General features: G+C 38.3%; 1 protein-coding gene across 4 annotated transcripts in view; it reads right to left on the bottom strand.

Moving 5' to 3' along the window:
- Window positions 1-4,021: 4,021 nt before the first annotated feature.
- Window positions 4,022-20,289, bottom strand: part of GLCCI1 (glucocorticoid induced 1) — a 106,765-nt gene continuing 90,497 nt past the window's right edge. For 3 of the 4 annotated variants that reach the window (XM_024990990.2, XM_059885796.1, XM_024990991.2), the window contains exons 7-8: window positions 8,051-8,171; window positions 4,022-6,882 (exon numbers count right to left, since the gene is read on the bottom strand). In XM_024990990.2, coding sequence (XP_024846758.1) covers window positions 6,537-6,882; window positions 8,051-8,171 — 467 coding nt within the window. In that variant the 3' untranslated portion in view covers window positions 4,022-6,536. The other variant, XM_059885797.1, reaches the window with a different exon arrangement.

Genomic DNA, 20,289 nt, shown 5'->3' with positions numbered 1-20,289 from the left:
TGTACAAATTTCTGGTGTACAGCAAAGTGTGTGTATATGTATAATTCTTTTCCATTATAGTTTATTAAAAGATATTACCGTTCCCTGTGCTGTACAGTAAGACATTGCTTATCTGTTTTATACAGAGTGAAAGTGAAGTTGCTCAGTCGTGTCCGACTCTCTGCGATCCCAGGGACTGTAGCCTACCAGGCTCCTCAGTCCATGGAATTCTCCAGGCAAGAGTACTGGAGTGGGTTGCCATTTCCTCCTCCAGGGTATTTTCCCAACCCAGGGATCAAACCCGGGTCTCCAGCACTGCAAGCAGACGCTTTACCGTCTGAGCCACCAGGGAAGCCTTTATACATCATAGTGTGTATCTATTAATCTCAAGGTCCTCATTTATCCCTTCTATCTCTTTCCCCTTTGGTAATCATAAGTTTTCTATGTCTGTGAGTCTGTTTTTTTTTTCTTTTTAAAGAAAATTGTATCCATCCATCTGCTGATGGGCACTTAGATTGCTTCCATGTCCTGGCTGTTGTAAATAGTGCTACTATGAACATTAGATACATGTATCTTTTTGAATTAAGAGTTTTTGTCTTTACTGGATATGTGCCCCAGAGTAGGACTGCTGGCTCATATGTTAGCTCTATTTTTAGTTTTTTTAAGCAACCTGTATACTGTTCTCCACAGTGTTTGGACAAATTTACACTCCCACCTACAGTGTAAGAGCATTCCCTTTTCTCCATACCCTCTCCAGCATTTATTATTTGTAGACTTTTTGATGATGGCCATTCTGATTGGTATGAGGTGACACCTCATTGTGGTTTTAAATTACATTTTTCTAATTAGCAAATTTGAGCATCTTTTGGTATGCCCATTAGCCATCTGTTTGTCTTCTTTGGAGAAACATCTAGGTCTTCTGCCCATTTTTTGATTGGGTTGTTTTGTTATTGAGCTGTTTTGAGCGTTTGTATATTTTAGAAATTAAGCCCTGTTGGTCTCATTGTTTGCAAATATTTTCTCCCAGTCCATAGGTTGTCTTTTCTTCTTTTTTCTGTGCAAAAGCTTATATTCTGCACAAAATCTTATAAGTTTAAGTCCCATCTGTTTGTTTTTGGTTTTATTTCTATTTCCTCAGGAGACTAATCTAAGAAAACAGTTATGATTTATGTCAAGAGAATGTTTTGCCCACATTCTCTTGTAGGAGTTCATGGTGTCATGTCTTATATTTAAGTCTTTAAGCTATTGTGAATGTATTTTTGTATATGATGTGAGGGAATATTCTGACTTCATTGATTTGCACATGGCTTTACCAAAACTACTAGCTGAAGAGACTGTGGACATATTTTTGAAACAGCCACATTTATGACACGTTACCTAATCTAGCTTATTCTTTGGTCTATAGCAGAGGTCAATAAATGTTTTTTCTATAAGGGTGGTTGTTGTTCAGTCACTCAGTCATGTTTGACTCTTTGTGTCAAACTGCAGCACACCAGGCTTCCCTGTCCTTCACTGTCTCCTGGAGCTTGCCCAAACTCATGTCCATCGAGCTGGGGATGCCATCCAACCATCTCATCCTCTGTCGTCTCCTTCTTCTCCTGCCCTCAATCTTTCTCAGCATCAGGGTCATTTCAAATGAGTCAGTTCTTCACATCAGGTGGCCAAAGTATTGGAGGTTCAACTTCAACATCAGTCCTTCCAATGAACACCCAGGACTGATCTCCTTTAGGATGGACTGGTTGGATCTCCTTGCAGTCCAAGGGACTCTCAAGAGTCTTCTCCAACACCATAGTTCAAAAGCATCTATTCTTCAGTGCTCAGCCTTCTTTATGGTCCAACTCTCACATCCATACATGACTACTGGAAATATGATAGCTTTGACTATACAAACCTTTGTTGGCAAAGTGATGTCTCTGCTTTTTAATACACTGTCTAGGTTTGTAATAGCCTTCTTCCAAGGAACAAGCATCTTTTAATTTCATGACTGCAGTCACCATCTGCAGTGCTTTTGGAGCCCAAGAAAATAAAGCCTGTCACTGTTTCCATTGTTTCCCTATCTATTTGCCATGAAGTGATGGTACTGGATACCATGGTTTTCATTTTTTTGAATGTTGAGTTTTAAGCCAACTTTTTCATTCTCAGTTCTTTCACCTTCATCAAAAGGCTCTTTAGTTCCTCTTTGCTTTCTGCCATAAGGGTGGTGTGATCTGCATATCTGAAGGACTAAATGGTAAATATTTTAGACACTGTGAGCCACACTGTCTCTGTGGTAGCTACGTAATTCTGACATTGTACAGCAAAGTAGCCAAAGGCAGTACATAAGGAACCAAGCATGGCTTTGTTCCAGTATGTATGTATGTGTTAAGTCACTCAGTCATGTCTGACTCTTTGCAACCCCATCGACAGTAGCTTGCCTGGCTCTTCTATGGGGATTCTCCAGGCAAGAATACTGGAGTGGGCTGCCATTTCCTTCTCCAGGGGATCTTTCCAACTTCCCAGGATCAGACCTGGGTCTCCTGCATTACAGGCAGATTCCTTACCATCTGAGCCACCAGACAGTATAAATGTAGACATTTATAAAAATAGGCACTGGGGAAGATTTGGTCCATGGGCTATGGTTGGTTGACCCCTAGTCTACAGATTTTTGGAAGTCCAGCAAACTTATTTTTCTTGCCATTTGAATCCTATTTCAAAAGAAATTCATCCACATGGCATGGCTGTATCTACTGCCATCACAGCTCTAGCAGCTTGATAGTTTAGTGGTGAGATAGTAGGAAGACAGGCAATTTTGATTTAGGTGAAGAAAATGTCAGAAAATAGTATTCTAGTCCTTGTTTTCTGGAAAACAGAAGGAACGTAAGTGTGAAGGAGAAGGGCTAACTTGGTGTGACAGGAACAAGAGTGTCTTCATTCCATTTAATCACTGAAGTTGAAATGAGGCAAGAAGTCCAATAGGAGATGCTTGCTAGCTATCTGGAACTGTGGGGCTAGACTACAGCATTCAGCTTTTGACTCAAGGTGTGAATTATGGGATCTACCTTCACAGAATTCCTGTAGTTCTAAGGAGCCCTAAGTTCACCAAAGTGACTTTACCAGAGAAGACAGACTTGTGGAGTCCAAAGATGGGGTAGGAGATAGAAGCTGCTTATAGGGAGTAAGTCGGGGATAACCAGACTTCAGAGCTAGAGCTTACCTCACACCGTGGGTGGTGGTAAACATTTATTTTGTGATATTCATACATAACCTTTATTTCTAGTAACATAGGGTTAAACATAAAACAAAATTCTTAGAATTTCTCCTTCCTTGTTCCTTAGGTTTGATTTTGCAAATACTAACTTGTCTCAGGGCCATTTAATATTAAGCCTATATGATCAAGCAGATATGGGGCTAAAATTCCACTTTTTCTCCACATTCATTTGCAGTGGAATTTTTAACTTGTATACAGTAGATAATTTCCTGCCTAAATCATATATAGTCCTGAAGAAGACAATTGATCAAACTCACTCTTAAAAAATTATATTTATTTTTTTAAAGCCCCAAACATAATCATTTTAGGTTCAACTTAAATCTGTTTAGTGAGAGGTGCTTTGGAAATGAAGACTATGCTGCTGGCAAATTATTTCTCAAAGCAGGTAGTTTTTGCTTTCAAGCCACCATGTGGCCTACGATGACCATATTTAGGTAACTGGGGAAACATCAACACTCTTTTGCTCTGTAAATAAAAAGAGTGCTGCAACTTCCTTTGTGGCGATTTCATTAAACAAACTTATTTTCGTAAATAATTCTTAGGCATAAAATGATAACATGAGGACAGTGTCTTCTCTTTTTAAGGTGCTCATTGCTGGGAACAGAAAAAAGACTTGGATGGAACTTCAGACATCACGTTTCTTAGCTTGTGATGGAAAGTGTGTAAATTAAATGTCAAGAGGAAACCAGGCTGTGGAAATCTAATCCAGTCAGTGTACCTCCAACCCGAGAGCTGAATTCATCCTTGTCAGGTAAGACGCTAAAAGCCCAGTCTTTCCAAAAACATAGTGAACTATTCCAGTTTTACTAATAACTTTATTTAAATAAGAAGACACAGGAACTTCTATACTGAAAAAATACAAAACAAAAGCCACACATTTCCTTGTGTAAAGCCATATTGTATGGTAACTCGAATACTGTTCAGCGCAGTGTAGAATTAAACAGTACAACTATATACAAAATTTAAACAATCTCTGACAAATTTCTACAGCTGGATGTAGGATACATTTGAGCTCAACAACTTCTGGGAAATTTACATGGCAAAGCATAAGCTTTAACACATTTGGTTCAAAACTTTAATATATGCTAAGAACAAATGTACAACACAATATTTAGTTTTCTCATGAGAAAATAAAAGCACGTCACTATAAATATCGTACATCAGATTTCATTACCAAAAAAAGCATATTCAGTCCATCGTTCAGAAATTGATATTGATACTATTGCATCTTATTTGGACAAAAGCAGAGTATAAGATCAACACATTATGTAATGCTAAACCAGATATCAGAAGTTAATGGAGCTCATATTTATCTTACAGAACTAATAATTTTCTCCCTTTAACCATAATCTACAAAATATAGTATTTTCATCAAGGCCTGAGATTATTAGGGTTAAAGGTGTCTTCTGCTGAATAGATTGTTTTAAAAGGTTCCCCTGTGAAAATGGTGAAGTAAACTGAGTCCTTTCCCATGACAGTCTCCTACAATATAACACTGACTAATTTAAAGGAGCCAGAATGCACCTTCAGGAGAGAATATTACTGCAAACTTTGGTGGAAAGAAGATAATTGGGATCATGACAAAATAATACACTGAACACATACACAAACATATACACACACATATATATATCATTTCTTAAAAAAAAAAAAAAATTCAATGGTGTTGCTTTCTTCTTTATCACATCTTCCTTCTTCAACCTCCTTAGAAAATAAAACAAAGGAAAACCCAGGAATGACTGAAAGGAACTGAAACGCTCCTGTAACTGTAGGCACCTTGTTCCCCTAATTCTTCAGAAAATTGTGCCGTACACTGTAGGTGCAGATCAAACAACTGTTTTATGGAACTGAAGGAATAAAAACACAGAAACTTCTCTCCGCTTTTGAACACACTCTTTGTGCTGCAGAAAACAATGTCAGAAGTTGGGCTCTTTCGCTGACCAATCAGGAACATCTAGGGCTCTCTTCACACTTCAAGAAGTTAGGTCAAGTCTGCAGGTTCAAGGCTCTTTACTTGGGTTTATGGTCTACCCCATGCTTCCAAAATATGAACAGACGTATTCAAGGTATTATTGTGAGAGGCTTAAATGAAACCGCTCCACACTGCTTGCACTTGCAAGTCACCAAATAACCTATTTTGAATTCTGAGACTCACATATGCTCTCTCTACATTAAAACAACTCATGCACCTGAACTGCTTGAGGAAAATAACCAAAGGGTGTCATTTCTTAACCTGCAGATTCAAGACTTTCCAAAAAAGAAACGAAACGTGACTATGCCTTTCGATAGATCAGTAGCATTTCATGACCCTGATGGCCAACATAAACAAACACCTCAGCCATCCTCTGGGAAAATGACACCTAGACATTCTCGTCCTTAACATCCACACACACACTGGGGGAATGTTTGTACAGCCTAGTACCTGATACTTTACTTGCAACATTGTATCAGTCTTAACTGAGCAACACCTGAACTTGTTTTAAAAAAAAAAAAAAGCCACATGTACACATGTTGAAACAGTGAATGCAACAGTTGTTTCACTTGTAACCGCGTGACAAAAGTGATGTCAGACACCACGGATTTGCTGGTTCTCCTCGCGTTCACCCATGTCCAGGATTTCTGTTCTCCTAGGGTTGAATGCACTTATTCTAAGAATGTGGAATGTAATGAGGAAAGGGAAATGCATAAAAGAAGCAAAGGCAAAGAGTGCTGTTCCCTCTTTAGCTTTTTAGCTGTGAAATAGGTAATATCCCAATATGATATACATTCCAAGTTACCTGAGTTTAGACTTCGACTGAAGTACCTGAAGCTAGGCCATAGGGTGGGCCCTGTGCAACTGTTGTGGCCATTTATTTATTTTTTGCATTGTATGTATTACAGAAGTTAGAAACAAACACCTGGATCAATTGTAAACATAATCCTGAAGTACAGTATTTTTCCATAGGACAAAACACAGCAAGACATTTTCTATTTAGACAGGCAACTTTCTGATATAGAGCTTATTTATACTGAAGATTTTGGGACAAAACACAGGACACAGTACTAATCTGTCAAACATACTATGAAATGCATAGTCTCCACTTAGAATGCTGAATGATACACACATTTTGCAAGCATTACTGCTTTCCACAAAAACTGCTGAATAGGAGTTCCGTCCCTGCCAAGATAAGTGTTGAGATACTTGATTCTGATTCAGTATTCTGTTGGTGGTGGTGGTGCTGTCAGAAAGTCGGTCACTCCATGCAGATAGGTGTCTGAGCTCTAGTTCTAGTGCGTGGGACACAGGGTGGAGGCCAGCTCCCCCTTCACCTTAGATGACCACGTAGTTGTGAGCGGACATGTGGTCCTCACCCGGCAGCTCCTGCAGGAACTGCTGCTGCTGGGATGGCTGTTGGACAGAGGCCTCAGCGGAGCCCGCTATGCTGGTGTCATCGGAAAGGGATGTAAAGGAAACCCGGGAGGAGAGCTGCTCGACGGTAAGGGTGGCCAGAGCCGAGCTCTGGCCCGAGTTAGGAGAGTTCTTGAGCATCAGGTCGGAGGCAGGGAGAAGAGGGCCTAGGAGTTTTACAGGACAGAAAGCTGATCCGGTTGGGATGAAATTAACCTTGTTTTTGTCAGGACATGAAAAGAGAGGGGCTGAGATAGGCTGACGAGACCTAAAACCGTAAAACAAAATTAGGTTTTACAATCATTAAAAAAGTCAAGCATTTTTCAAATTAACTGGAGTTCTCTAAAACGGCTAAAATGTGAATGGCAGGGAATGGATTCAGTGTACACAGAGGGATAAACATCTTCCATAGCACAAGTCAGCTGGCATACTACTGACGTACACAGCACTGAGGTGATATTGAAAACAAAAGGATTTTCAAAAGGATTGGGCAGACGAAAAAGTTTCTGAGATTAGTCTGCTTTCATTTATTTAGAAATGTGGATTATGCAATGCTAAAATGACCTCTTCTGTTAAGTACATGGGAGAGGGATTACCCCATTGGATATTTGGTTTTAAGTACTTCCTCCTTTTTCTGTATCTCTATACGTACTTCTACGAATACAGATCAGGAAAAATAAGAAAAAGTTTCAGTAGCTTCTTGTAGAGCCAGCTAGTCAGGCCAACAGAGCAGCGTCCACAAGCCCTTCATCTCCCCCCATTCCTGGGAACTACACCGCCACCTCCTCCAAGACCGGTCTCTGTCCCCTCTGAGGTTACAGGAGTGCAGCAGCCTCCACCGGGCAAGCCTGCACCGGGACAGGGGGATGAGCGACCCAAGAGCTGCACACTCTTTTTATTTTGAGCTGTTCTGCCAAGTATTTACAACATGAATCTCTTTTCCCTTGAATATTTCTATTTTATACACACTGAACTTTCAAAAAGAATTTAAAAACAATCTGTGACCAGGAAGTCTGAATGCAATGACACATGCTAGATGTGTCTACAGGGAAGGAGACAGTCCCTCCGGCTGGTGGGGTCACTGTCGTGAAGGCTACACACATGTGGGTATTCACTGTGCTGCTATGGCTGGCTGTTTTCTTTAACCATCTAAATTAATAGAGCTTATGAAAGGAAAATTCTTAAAGATTCAAAATTGATCTTGTAGGTAGTAGGGATGAATTTCCAAGTTTCTCTGTGTTAGTGTATTTCCAGCACACAGACTCTTAATTCTCCTTAAGTCAGATCTCTTTGGCCTATTGAATTCTCTTTTCATAATTTGCTTCTGAAACACATTATCAGCTGGACGGAGTAGTTGATTCATCTGTAATCAACTGGTCTCAGTAAAAAGCTTTACAGCTTTGCAGATCCCAGCTGATAGAAAAGACATTACTTACGCCATTTCCTCAAAGACCTTCACTCGCTCACATCCCTCTGGGGGCTCCCGTTTGAACATGTAGCTGTTGTTTGGTTTGGGAGATGAAGCATACTTGGGTAGCGGTGAGCTACTCCCACTGTCTGTAAATTTAAAGCAGTTACATTAACTAGTGATTGAAAGTTCTTTTAAATTAAATGTGATTTCCAAACAAGCAGCCTTTTGCACAATTTATCCACTGTTGCCCCTTGGCTTCCACCACAGAGCTTCCTTTATTGCAAAGCTATTTCTAACATCCTTGTGTTGTACATTTCTTATAAATAAAAGCTTCAATGCAACAGAAGTCTGCCATACCACAGAACACAAAAAAGCTGATAGTTTGGTCCAGAAAACGGCATTTTGAGCAAAGCAGAGCTGTAATCCTGAAAATAAACACATCATTATGTATTTCAAAAAGGTAAACAGATGGGGTAATATGTATAAGCCATGCAGAAGCATTATAAGAGATTAGGATACAGGGTTCTCTGTATTTTCTCACTTTTCAGCTGATTTAATTGAATATATTAATTTGTGGTATAATCTTCATTACGAAAGCTGTTAGCAGAAATGTTACTAAGTACTATGAATGACATGTGTGCAGGAAAAACAGGCTTATAAGACAACAGACTTTCCCTTGGCCCACAATGAAAAAGGTAATGCTCAGAACTCTGCTTTGTAAATGTCTACATAAAAGAACTTTTTGAGCACTATTTGTATTTTTTGCTGCTGGAAGCATGAGGAATCTAAAAGCATCTTCGTATTTTTGACCAAAAAGAAACGGTCTATTCATGAAAAGCCGTAAAACCTATATGCAATTTCTTCCTTTCCTACCTGGCAAAGGCTTTTGGAAATTCAAATCCACCAAAATGTGTCATTATCTTTTTAAGATGCCAAGTTGTAAAGCCAGTAACATACCTGCATAAATACAGTAGTCCTATTTAAACAAATTCTGACTTAAAGCAAAACCAATCCTCAAGGCTAAAATACTAAGCACATGACCTACTGAGGATGTATTATTTTCATACATATTTTGAAAGACGGCATTAGTACCATAATTACAGGTGTCACAATTTTGATAAGTTGCTGCAGTTTAAGATTCCGTGCACAGTCCAACATTCATAATCTGAGTAACAGGTTTTTTTTTTTTTTTTTTAAATCATCATTTATGAAGTATAGTACATGCTTAAAAAGTAGACCCTTGAGGCACACTTATAGTGTATTTGGTGAATAATTCAAAGAGCATCTATGTAAGTCGTGGGAGTGCAGATGTGTGCTTGTGGTTGTATATGGCAGTATCTCTGGCTGGGAAATTGTTGCCTGCAAAAGAACAAGGCCACGTTACTGGGAAACCTAAGAGAACCACACAGTCTCTCCATCACTACTGTTACACATGTCCATACAGATTATGTATAGTCTCTTGGAAGAAATGAAGTTTTGGAATTAAGCTGGGTTTCTTCAGACTTGAGGATTTTCTTAGATTCAGGATTTTTTTTTTTTTTTTTTCTTTTTAAACTGTTTGAACAAATGGGAAGGGAAGACAAGGAATATTTTTTCTCTTAGGGAGATGCAAAACATCATAAACCTGACTAGAATCTGGGCTCCCTGTTACTTGAGCTAGGCTAGACAAAACAACTGGTCTACCTCATGGTCTACCATGAGACCTTGAATTCACTGTGATACCAAGATTACAGGTTGACCTTGCTTTACTGTCCAAATGACCAGCCTTGCCAAGGACCTACATGGAAAAAGTAGCTGTGGCATGTGGTGCCCCTGGGAGGGTACTGGTGGCAACATGCCCCACTGCCTGCAGGATAGGCTCAAAACCATGGGCTCGACTAGCCTTTTCTGCCATCAGCAGAGGTGTGGCCATGTCAGCAGTCAGGCATCCACCCTATTATCATGTAGGGAAAGTCATCCTGGCCACAGTCTTTTGTCTCTTATTTCTGGCCACATCACCAGACCTACTACATGATTTCTCTCATAACCTCGTTGATGGTTTCAAGGGACCTTCCCAGAATGGAAAGCTAGCTGCTGAGCTGGAAGCTGGATAATCTGCAAAACTATCTTCCTATTAACAATCTATAGTGAATTACAGAGTAAATGGTTTTTCTTCTTAACATTTTTCTAGTATCAGAGGCTTATATTTCTACAGAGTTTTACCTGCTTGAAAATTCTTTTTTGGGAGAGGGGGAGGGTGATTAATGTTTAAAGAAACACAGTATACTGTTGTCCCAGAAAGATGGTATTCAGTGCTATTATATTACCTTGCCTTTTCAATAAAAACTATTTGTAGAAAATCCACATGCACAAATGCAGACACACACACACACATGTATGTGTGCTTGTGTATTACATCTAACGTTTGGTGCTGGAAAGACAAAGCTTGAAAGAAAAAATATTGGTGCCATAAACAGATTTCTTAAATCTGTTTTTTTCCTCCCTAAGGTAAATATGCAATCTGATAGAGTATAAACAGGAAAAAGGAATAGAGATACCTTTCTGTGGTTTTAGCTCTGTGACTAGCTGCATAGTTCTATAACCTTCAACAAGCTGCCTCTCTCTAAGTTTCTATGTAACTACAGGAATTGCCATTCCTAACTAAAATTCTGATTTGGGGGAGGGATAGTTAGGGAGTTTGGGACTGACATGTGCACACTGCTACATTTAAGATGGATAACCAACAAAGAAGAGGGCTTCCCTGGTGGTTCAGACAGTAAATAATCCACCTGCAATGCAGGAGACCCAGGTTTGATCCCTGGGTTAGGAAGACCCCTTGGAGAAGGGAATGGCAACCCACTCCAGTAGTCTTGCCTGGAGAATTCCATGGACATAGGAGCCTGGCGGGCTACAGTCCATAGAGGTCACAGGGTCGGACATGACTAAGCAACTAACACTTTCAACCAACGAAGACCTACTGTCTAGCACAGGGACTATGCTCAGTATTATGTAAGAATCTAAATGGGAAAGGAATTTGAAAAAGGATAGATACAGGTGTATGCATAAGTGAATCACTCTGCTGTACACCTGAACCTATCACAACATTGTTAATCAACTATACTCCACTATAAAAATGTTCTTAAAAACAGGTTCTAACATACAAAAGAGGGGAGGTGTACCAAAATATTTTTTTTGCTTTATAAATGGCATGCTTTAAAAACAACTCCCATGAACAACTCATTATACCCATTCTAGACCTGGTTGTCTAACTTCTGCATGTAGATGCCTGTGTTGAGTTTGAGCCACATTTCAGTAACTAAACGTGAGGTGAGCATGCCTGCTCAGGAGATTCGGGATGAAGTTTTGTGGTTATCTGTAGTCAATCCCTTTTGTTCACAGGCATGATACATTTTCTCATTCTGTTATCCCATGTTAAGACAGTAACTAGACATGTTATTAAGTTAAATGATACCTTATGTTCTTATAACTTCATAAGCCATATGAATTATGACGTTAAATGTGATGAATATGATTATTTATATATCTGTCTGCATTCACAATAGTTTCATCTATATTTATAATAGAATCACCCAGATCTGGAAACATTTTATTGACTATTTCATTATAAAAGATTATACTTAAGCATGTACCATACTTACAATTAAAATATAAGTAGTATTTTTAAACACATGATAATTGGGAACTAAAGCTTGGAAAAATTAAAGATATTATTGAAGTCTGAAATTCCATATAGAAACAAAACTCATTAAACTTTGTGTTTTTGTAGTTTTCTGAATTTCTGCTTTATATACAGCCTCATTACTTTTGGTGTGTTAAGTTGTATGGCCCACAATTCTAGTATTAAAGATTGTAGATATAAAGTTGCTTCATTTATGTAGGAAGGTATGTAAAACCTTTGCCGTGGTTCTACTCTAGCCCTAAGTCTTTACATGTGCTTTATCTGCTACTATCAGATTACTTTATCAAATTAAGTAAAATTAATTCTAATATAAACAGTATAATTATAGGGCAATGGTTCTCAACCCTGGTTTCACATTAGACTCATCAGAAGATGTTTTAAAAATACTAATAAATGCCAGTGTTGAAACCTCATCCCTATAGAGGTTCTGATTTAATTAGTCTGGGGCCCCTTTCCCAGGCATGTGCTGTCCCCACCCCCCATTTTTTCTGGTAAAGCTCCCAAATGCTTTTGAAGTATAGCCAACTTCGAGGACCAGTTATGAAAAGGTTAAAACACTGGTTTGGAGTCAGGCCACCTGATTCTCTCCAGGCCCAACCGCATGGCTGAGGAACAGTGTCATCCTCTGTGCTTTGATATATAAAATAGGAATAACTACTGATATGACGGCTGTGGAAAAAACCTGTGTCCCTGAAACACAGCAAGCTCTCAACAAATATTGCTACAACAGTAGAAAGAAAACATCGTTACCAATTTACAAATTAAACAAAGGTGAACCATTCAGAAATTAAATGCCTATTCCATTCTGTTGGCAGAAGAGAGTAACAGAAATGTCCTTTTTAATAGAGCTGCACACTAACTTTATTACGTTATATAAAAGATAGCATCTTTTAGCATACAGAGATTTATCATTCTGAAATTTAACAACAAGGCCTAAAGTATACAGATTCTATAGATTCCTCTACAAAGAAAATATTTATTATATGTGCAGCAAGAGCCAGTAGAATATAATTGTTATTTTAATTCTAGTATGAAAATGACTTCTTTTACAGAAGATGTGGTACATATATACGATGGAATATTACTCAGCCATAAAAAAGAACGGAATAATGCTGTGTGCAGCAACGTGGACGGACTTGACTTGGAGGACAGTATGTTAAGTGGAATAAGTCAGAGAAAGACAAATTCTGTAGGACATCACTTAGATGTGGAATCTAAAAAATACAACAAAGTTGTGAATTTAACAAAAAAGAAGCAGATTTATAGATATGGAGAACAACTAGCAGTTACCCGTGGAGAAAGGGAAATAGGGAGGGGCAACACAGGGGTAGGGAAATGAGAGGCACAAACTATTAGGTATAAAATAAGCTACAAGGATATACTGTACAATGGGGGTGTAGTCACTATTTACAATAACTGTAAACAGAACCTGTAGTAATTGTCAATAGTATATACCTATAATATATAACAGTATACAGTTACTATGCTTCAATTTTAAAAATTACTTATTGTGCATTAGGAAATGAAACCATCAGCAGTAGTGTGATTTGATGGCCTAATGGAATCAACAGAAACAAGTGTACAAGCATGCCTTGATGACACACTTTTGGCACTAGTTGGCATTACCTATTGTATTGAACACCTTCGTTTTCAGTGAACTCCAAGATCAAACTGTGAAAGAGCAAGGAGAACATCTGACTTTTACAAATAGTTTCTAAGATTTCTCCGTAATTTCAAAGTCAACCTTTTATGTGAAGGTTTGTTGTTGTTGAATCGCTAAGTTGGGTCTGACTCTGTTGCAACCCCATGGCTCCTCTGTCCATGGGATTTCCCAGGCAAGAATACTGGTGTGGGTTCCCACTTCCTTCTCCAGGGGATCTTCCCAACCCAGGGATTGAACCCATGTCTCCTGCATTGGCAGGTGGATTCTTTACCACTGAGCCACCAGGGAAGCCCTTATGAGAAGGTTACACAATTAAAAAAGAAAAAGCAACACAGCTATAGACAGTTAAGATCTTTCTTGGATCAGCATATAGCAAAAGGTAAGGAGGAAAAAATGTTTATCTGTGGCGGATTCATTTTGATATTTGGCAAAACTAATACAATTTTGTAAAGTTTAAAAAAATGAAAAAAAATGAACATTACAACCCTTGTCACTTGTATTTTTGAACTTTGTTCTCAGATAAGACTGTTTTGAATTAACTGGGACTTCACTTACATTCCCAATGTTAGGCCCGTGTTTTACATTTTACTCTGCATTCACTGAGTTGATAGTTTACAAATGAAGCAAACAAACTCGAGTTGCTCCTTTGTTCCTGTGTACTCACAATACACAAGAGCTGCTTTTGCAAACATAATCCTGATAAGTAGCACAACACCGCTCAGTATTGTCTTCAAATGTGACTTGGCGTCACCAACATACTAACTGGTCACTCAGACTTGTACACGAATGTGAACAAGTCACTCTGAATCTATCCGACATGGCAGTTAAAAATGAAAGCAAATCACCCTATTGAAGACAGTCTTCAAACCGATTTATAAACTAAAATCATGCCTCTTATTAATCACAATGGTAAAACTAAACTGAAAATAAATTTCAGATTACCCAGAATATTTTATATCTGGAAAAATAATTAAGGATCTTAGGAGAGTTCTTCTGCTAGAACCTTAGTTTTCACATTCTTGAGCTTTTTAGATGAACAAATTTCCAGGGACATCAGTTTTCAAAAATCTAAAACACAGTGTTTCATATTAAAGTGCTCCAAAAGTGTCCTACAGAAGGAAAAAGTTTCAATATAATTTTAAATGTGCACTTATATATTTACAGAGTGAAACTGAAGGCAAAACAAAATACTATGTAAAAATTCAGTATTTCTCCTCTCTCCTCATTCTTGCTTAAAGGGAAATGGCATTATAACATCTCTAAGCAGATAACCAAATGTAATGTTAAACTTATATAATAGTCACCTGAAAGCCTGTTCCTTCTCTGACATTCACTGCCTTATTCACAGTGGTAACTGTTTTCCCATGTTCCAAGCTAGAACCTTGGTAGAACTCTGCCTTTATCCTCATTTTTCTAATCCCTCACCTTGTCCATCTAATCAACCACCAAATGCTGCTGACTCTTCTTCAGTCTATTTCTTCCGATTCCTCTGCCTGTGCTATCCCTCCTCATCTTTGCCCAACACTTGTGGTTTCCCAACTAGAGTGCACTAAACAATCTGCTGACATGCAGGAGGAAATCTGGAGAACGTTTATACGCATTTACTTTTTATCCCTAAAAATAAGAAAACTTTACCAATACATATTTTGTATATGAATTTAACTATGTACTTAGGTAACTCAGAAATATATACATTCACATTACAGGTATAGATTAATAACTGCTGAAAAAAGTGTGTAATAAGCCAAGTTTGGAGATTCAGGACTAGACTATTAAAATAGCGTCTTATCTCCTCCTCTTAAAGTCTCTCTCCGCTTCTATAGCTTTATCCTTAGAGCTGGTCATGTCCTTTAGCTGGCAAAAGTTCTTCACTTAGTTGTCTGTTTATTTCAGCAAGGCTACAAGGCCCTTATGAAATAGTGGCCTTCCTACCTACATCTCCACTCTTACTGCTTTCTCCTCCCTACCACTTATTCCTGTGCTCCAGCCATACGATTTTGTACTGTTCTCCACACAACAGGCTCTTTCACAGCTGAATGACTGTGAAATGGCCATTCCTCTTGCAAAGGCGGCAACAAGTAGTGTGAAGTTCCTACAAAAGATTTCTGCTGGCCTCTGGACTCCATAGACTTTAGGAAAGTTAACTTCACTTTTCTATGCCTTAGGCTCCCCATTCTTAAAATAATGACACTGTCCCTACTCACAGGATTGTGGTAATATTACAGGAGATAAAAAAGGTAAAGGCACCTGAGCACATTTAATCATCATAACAATCCTATGAGGCAGTACCATCATTTTCCAGAAAACCAAGATACAGAGAACCTGAGTGACTTGCCCAGAGATACACAACTAGTCAGTGGGAGAGCAGAGATTCAGTGGCTGCAGCAGAGTCAGAGTCCATGATCGTCATGCTATCTGCATCACTGTTTTGATCTATCTCAACTGTAGTGTCCTCATGAGACTAGATGATCAGGTTCCAATCTAACATTCTAGGCTTCTACTTAAGGTCTTAGAGCTTAGGCAACAGCTCTACTGGGTCTGCCTTCTATTACAAAGGCACAGTGCAAAGTACGGCTTCAATGCTTCCTATTTCTTCTTAGAGGAACGTAACAGATAACAGAAAGAAAAAATTCAACAGATTCTCCTTTTCTCTAGTCTACTTGATACCCTGTTTTTTCCCTAGTCATGATCAGAGTATAAGATGAGATAGATTTTAGCAAAGTTACTTTATTTTCTGTAATTTCAATAGGAAATCTGAACTTTATGGTTTCTTTCTCACCAAAGACCTGTCATCACTGTTAGCGTAACCTTAGAGTGGTTACTCTTTACTGTCTTTTTTTTTTTGGGTAGCAGGGAGGATTATCCTACTCTTCCCAAAGATTCAAAAACCTAACATATATAATTAAATAACTTAAAAGGATTCTATTGTTTTTAACAATATATTCTTTAAAAATGGACATACCATGAAAGAATACTCATATACAGGGTTATTGTTACCATCTTTCTAAATTCCATATATATGCATTAGTATACTGTATTGGTGTTTTTCTTTCTGGCTTGCTTCACTCTGTATAATAGGCAAAAAAAAAAAAAAGAATACTCAAAAAATCTCCACTAATCATTACTCTATACTAATGATAGGCACCACTGTAGTTGTTGAGGATAAATAATGAGCAAATTAAAGTTACCTGCTCTTGATGGAGCTTATATCATAGTAAATAGATAACTGGAGATTAAGTGAAATTTATATATGCATCCATGCTCACTAGTGTCCGAGTCTTTTGCAACCCCATGGACTGTAGCCCACCAGGCTCCTCTGTCCATGGGATTCTCCAGGCAAAAATACTGGAATGCACTGCTAGTCCCTTCTCCAGGGGAACTTCCCAACCCAGGGATGGAAATTATATATATCAAAATTATATATACAGGCATATAAATAAATTTTGGTTTGCTTTTGTTTTAGACTCTAGGTTGTAAATGCTAGAAGTGAGTTGTATGCTGCTGCTGCTGCTAAGTCGCTTCAGTCGTGTCCGACTCTGTGCGACCCCATAGTCGGCAGCCCACCAGGCTCCCCCGTCCCTGGGATTCTCCAGGCAAGAACACTGGAGTGGGTTGCCATTTCCTTCTCCAATGCATGAAAGTGAAAAGTGGAAGTGAAGTCGCGAAGTCATGTACGACTCTCTTCGACCCCATGGACTGCAGCCTACCAGGCTCCTCCGTCCATGGGATTTTCCAAGCAAGAGTACTGGAGTGGGGTGCCATTGCCTTCTCCGTGAGTTGTATACTTACTAATAATTTTGAATTAAGAATAGTAACTCATCCACAGAAAGTTAGCACAGCAATTGCCAAGAATCCCAGGGACGGGGGAGCCTGGTGGGCTGCCATCTCTGGGGTCACACAGAGTCGGACACGACTGAAGTGACTGAGCAGCAGCAGCAAACCTTCCAGAAAGAGTGGGGAAAGGCATTTACTGGATGATTAAACACATCAGATAATGTGAATATATATAATTTCAGATGCAATCTTGAAAAAGCAAAACAGAGAAGATGAACTTAGGGACATAATTCTCCAAAAGTTTTTAACCTATAGAATAACTCCTTTTTGGGGGTAAGAGTTCTACACTCTTTGTAATTTTACCACGGAGAGGTTCTTCTAGGATAATAAGCACCTAGAATCATGTGGGGACAACCTTTTGATCGAGAAACAGATCAAGGCTCAAACGAAGTGATTTTCAAGGTGTGGTAGCTAAAACAAGTGTATCTAACGTATCTATTTTCACAATATAAACCACAAAGAAAAGTGCCACCGAATTTTGGCCGATGAGGCTGCCTAGAAGATGGAGGGTTAAAGTATGTTAAGGGCAAACGCCAAAGAGTGCTAAGAAACAGAGCCCTCAAGATGACTGCAAATAGAGTTTAAAATGTATATAGAAAGGACTCAGACATCAAAGAGAGTCTTTTTCAAAAGTCTGGCTAGGGTCAGCCCTAGACCCTGAAAAGATAAAACTGTTTCTTTCTTTCCTGCAACTATGGACTTCTCAGTCCTAATACCTACAGTTCAGAAATATTAATGAGTTAAATCATGGTACGAGTTAAACAGACTGATGTGCACTGGCCCTGGAAACTCCATCCACATGATATACATTGTTCCTGTTGGGAAACCCAGTTTAAGTTCCAAGTAGCCAATTTATGGAATCTTGGAATACAGCTCTTAGTGGCTGGCCTGAGTAGAATGGTTCAGTTGACTTCATGATTAGAATAATCAATGTTTCCACAATATCTTGCAAAACTGCAGAATTTTATAACAACTGCCTAAGTGAACTGTGCCAAAGATCAACTGTAAGTGGCAGACTTTAGTCTAGATTTTGTGACTTGGTACCAATAAGGAAAGCTGGCAGAGCTGCTCAAAGAAATAATATTTGACACTGCGATTTACATTATATAAATGACTGTTTTTCTCCCTTGCATTTTGGGTGTGATAAGGTAGAATTTAGGCTAACTAACCATAGGATATATTCTGGAGATGTGAAGATGAGAACTCTTATTCTGGATCCCTGAATTCTCCACAGAAATCATTGTGTAGACCTGTGGCTGTTACTTGGTTAGTTAGCCAAGCAACTTTACACATGATAGCTGGCTGCCTTCACCCTTTAAGTCACTGGAAAAATCTGTCCAAAAACCACCCAACTCAAAAAAATAAAACCTGAAAATAGTCTCTTAAAGGCTAGACTTTTCTTAATAGAGTGTTTTTGTCCTGGCACTGCAATTGAAAGAACCAAAGAAAAACCAACATGCTAATCAACTAAAATTATTTTATAGGTCTCAAAGTATACATGTGTCATGGAGAAAAACAGATGTTAGGGATAAGCAGAAATAACAAAGTCAGGAAAAGGATAAGTATATAGCAGATGAACACTAGAAAAATAATCACACCAGCCCATCTCTCATTAGAGCAATAAACTCACATGCCTATCCCTCTCCCCTGGGAGCATGCCAATTCTGGATGTCTAACCTAGCTATTCCACAACAGCAACTTCAGAAAAGGTAGGTGCTCCAAATCAATCCAAACCTCTTAGAAATCTATAGCTTCCCTTTTTTCTTTATAGGAAATAAATATAAAACAAAAGATCAATTTAAGCTTTACTGTGGAAAAGTGAAAATTATAAGCTAGAATTAGTATTGTAAAAAACATTGGGCTGTTCATAGGGAAGCAATGAGTTAGATTATTCTATAGTTTGAATGACTTAAATATGTAAGTTTCAGAAACTGCAAAACTGACAACTCCCTCTCCTTTGTCCCTTTAGTATTCTGAATACACTTGTGTAATAGTGTATTATTTTTTAACATTACTATTAATCCTTATTAGTGTATAAAGCTCTTAAAAATAGGTATCACATCTTCCTCTTCTCTATTTCCCACTGTGCAGTACAGTGCCTGACATACAGTAGATGCCTAAGAAACGTATCTTGAATAAACCAGAAGCATAAACTCAGCTGAAATACATAAACCTCCACTCCCAATCCTAAAATACATGTGTATGTATGATACAGACACGTATACATATGTATGTAAGAGAGATGCTTTTTAATTTTCCTTCACAAAGAAGGTAGTTGATTTGAGAACTAGAAACTGAACATTGTAATAGGTCACACAGTTTTCCAGAAAACAGTACTATAAACTTGATCTTAATTACAAAGTAATGCCTCAAAGCTACATTGGTAAGTATATTAAGAAACTTATGTCATGAGGTCTTAAATTTCTAAACTGAGGTAGTTTTGTAGAAAATGGAAATGTGTCTTAAATGATTCTGCAATCTCCTTAGTTTCTAAAGAAATTTTTTAAAAAATGACTATTAGTCACACCCAACACTATTTATTCAATGTTTACTACATACCAGGAGTTGTGCTAAGCACTTTGTTCCAATATCTCATTTAACCCCAACAGTGGTATGAAGTATAAAACAAGTATTATCACCCTGTTTTACTAAGAAAATAATTTTTTTTAAAAACTGTTGGCCTTAGAGATGATCTGAACCAATGTTCTCATTTTACATTTAAAAAAGAAACAAAAAAACACAAGAGGAACAGAACATTAACAGGCAGGTATCTGGTAAAAAGAATAAAAGGGTATAGAAAAACTATATACGACCAAAGGCAAAGTCTTAGGAAAAAGTCTAACTTCCCTAAAAAATCGTCAGAATTCAGATTATTATACTATTTCAGAGAGATATGTGTGTTTTTATGCTCACTGTGGTGTTATTCACAATATCCAAATCATGGGGACAACCTATGTGTCCATGAACAGATAAATAAAGAGAATGTGGTTCTAAGTGGCTGTGAGACTGCCTCATCGGATACACTCCCATAGAGGCCGGGAAGGCAAGCTCACAAACAGCAAACCAAAATGGAACTCACCTATCAATT

Source organism: Bos taurus, chromosome 4 (genome assembly GCF_002263795.3).
Source record: "Bos taurus isolate L1 Dominette 01449 registration number 42190680 breed Hereford chromosome 4, ARS-UCD2.0, whole genome shotgun sequence".
Lineage (NCBI taxonomy): Eukaryota > Metazoa > Chordata > Mammalia > Artiodactyla > Bovidae > Bos > Bos taurus.
The sequence above is the reverse complement of the archived record's forward strand: the minus strand, read 5'-3'. Positions and strand labels throughout refer to the sequence as shown.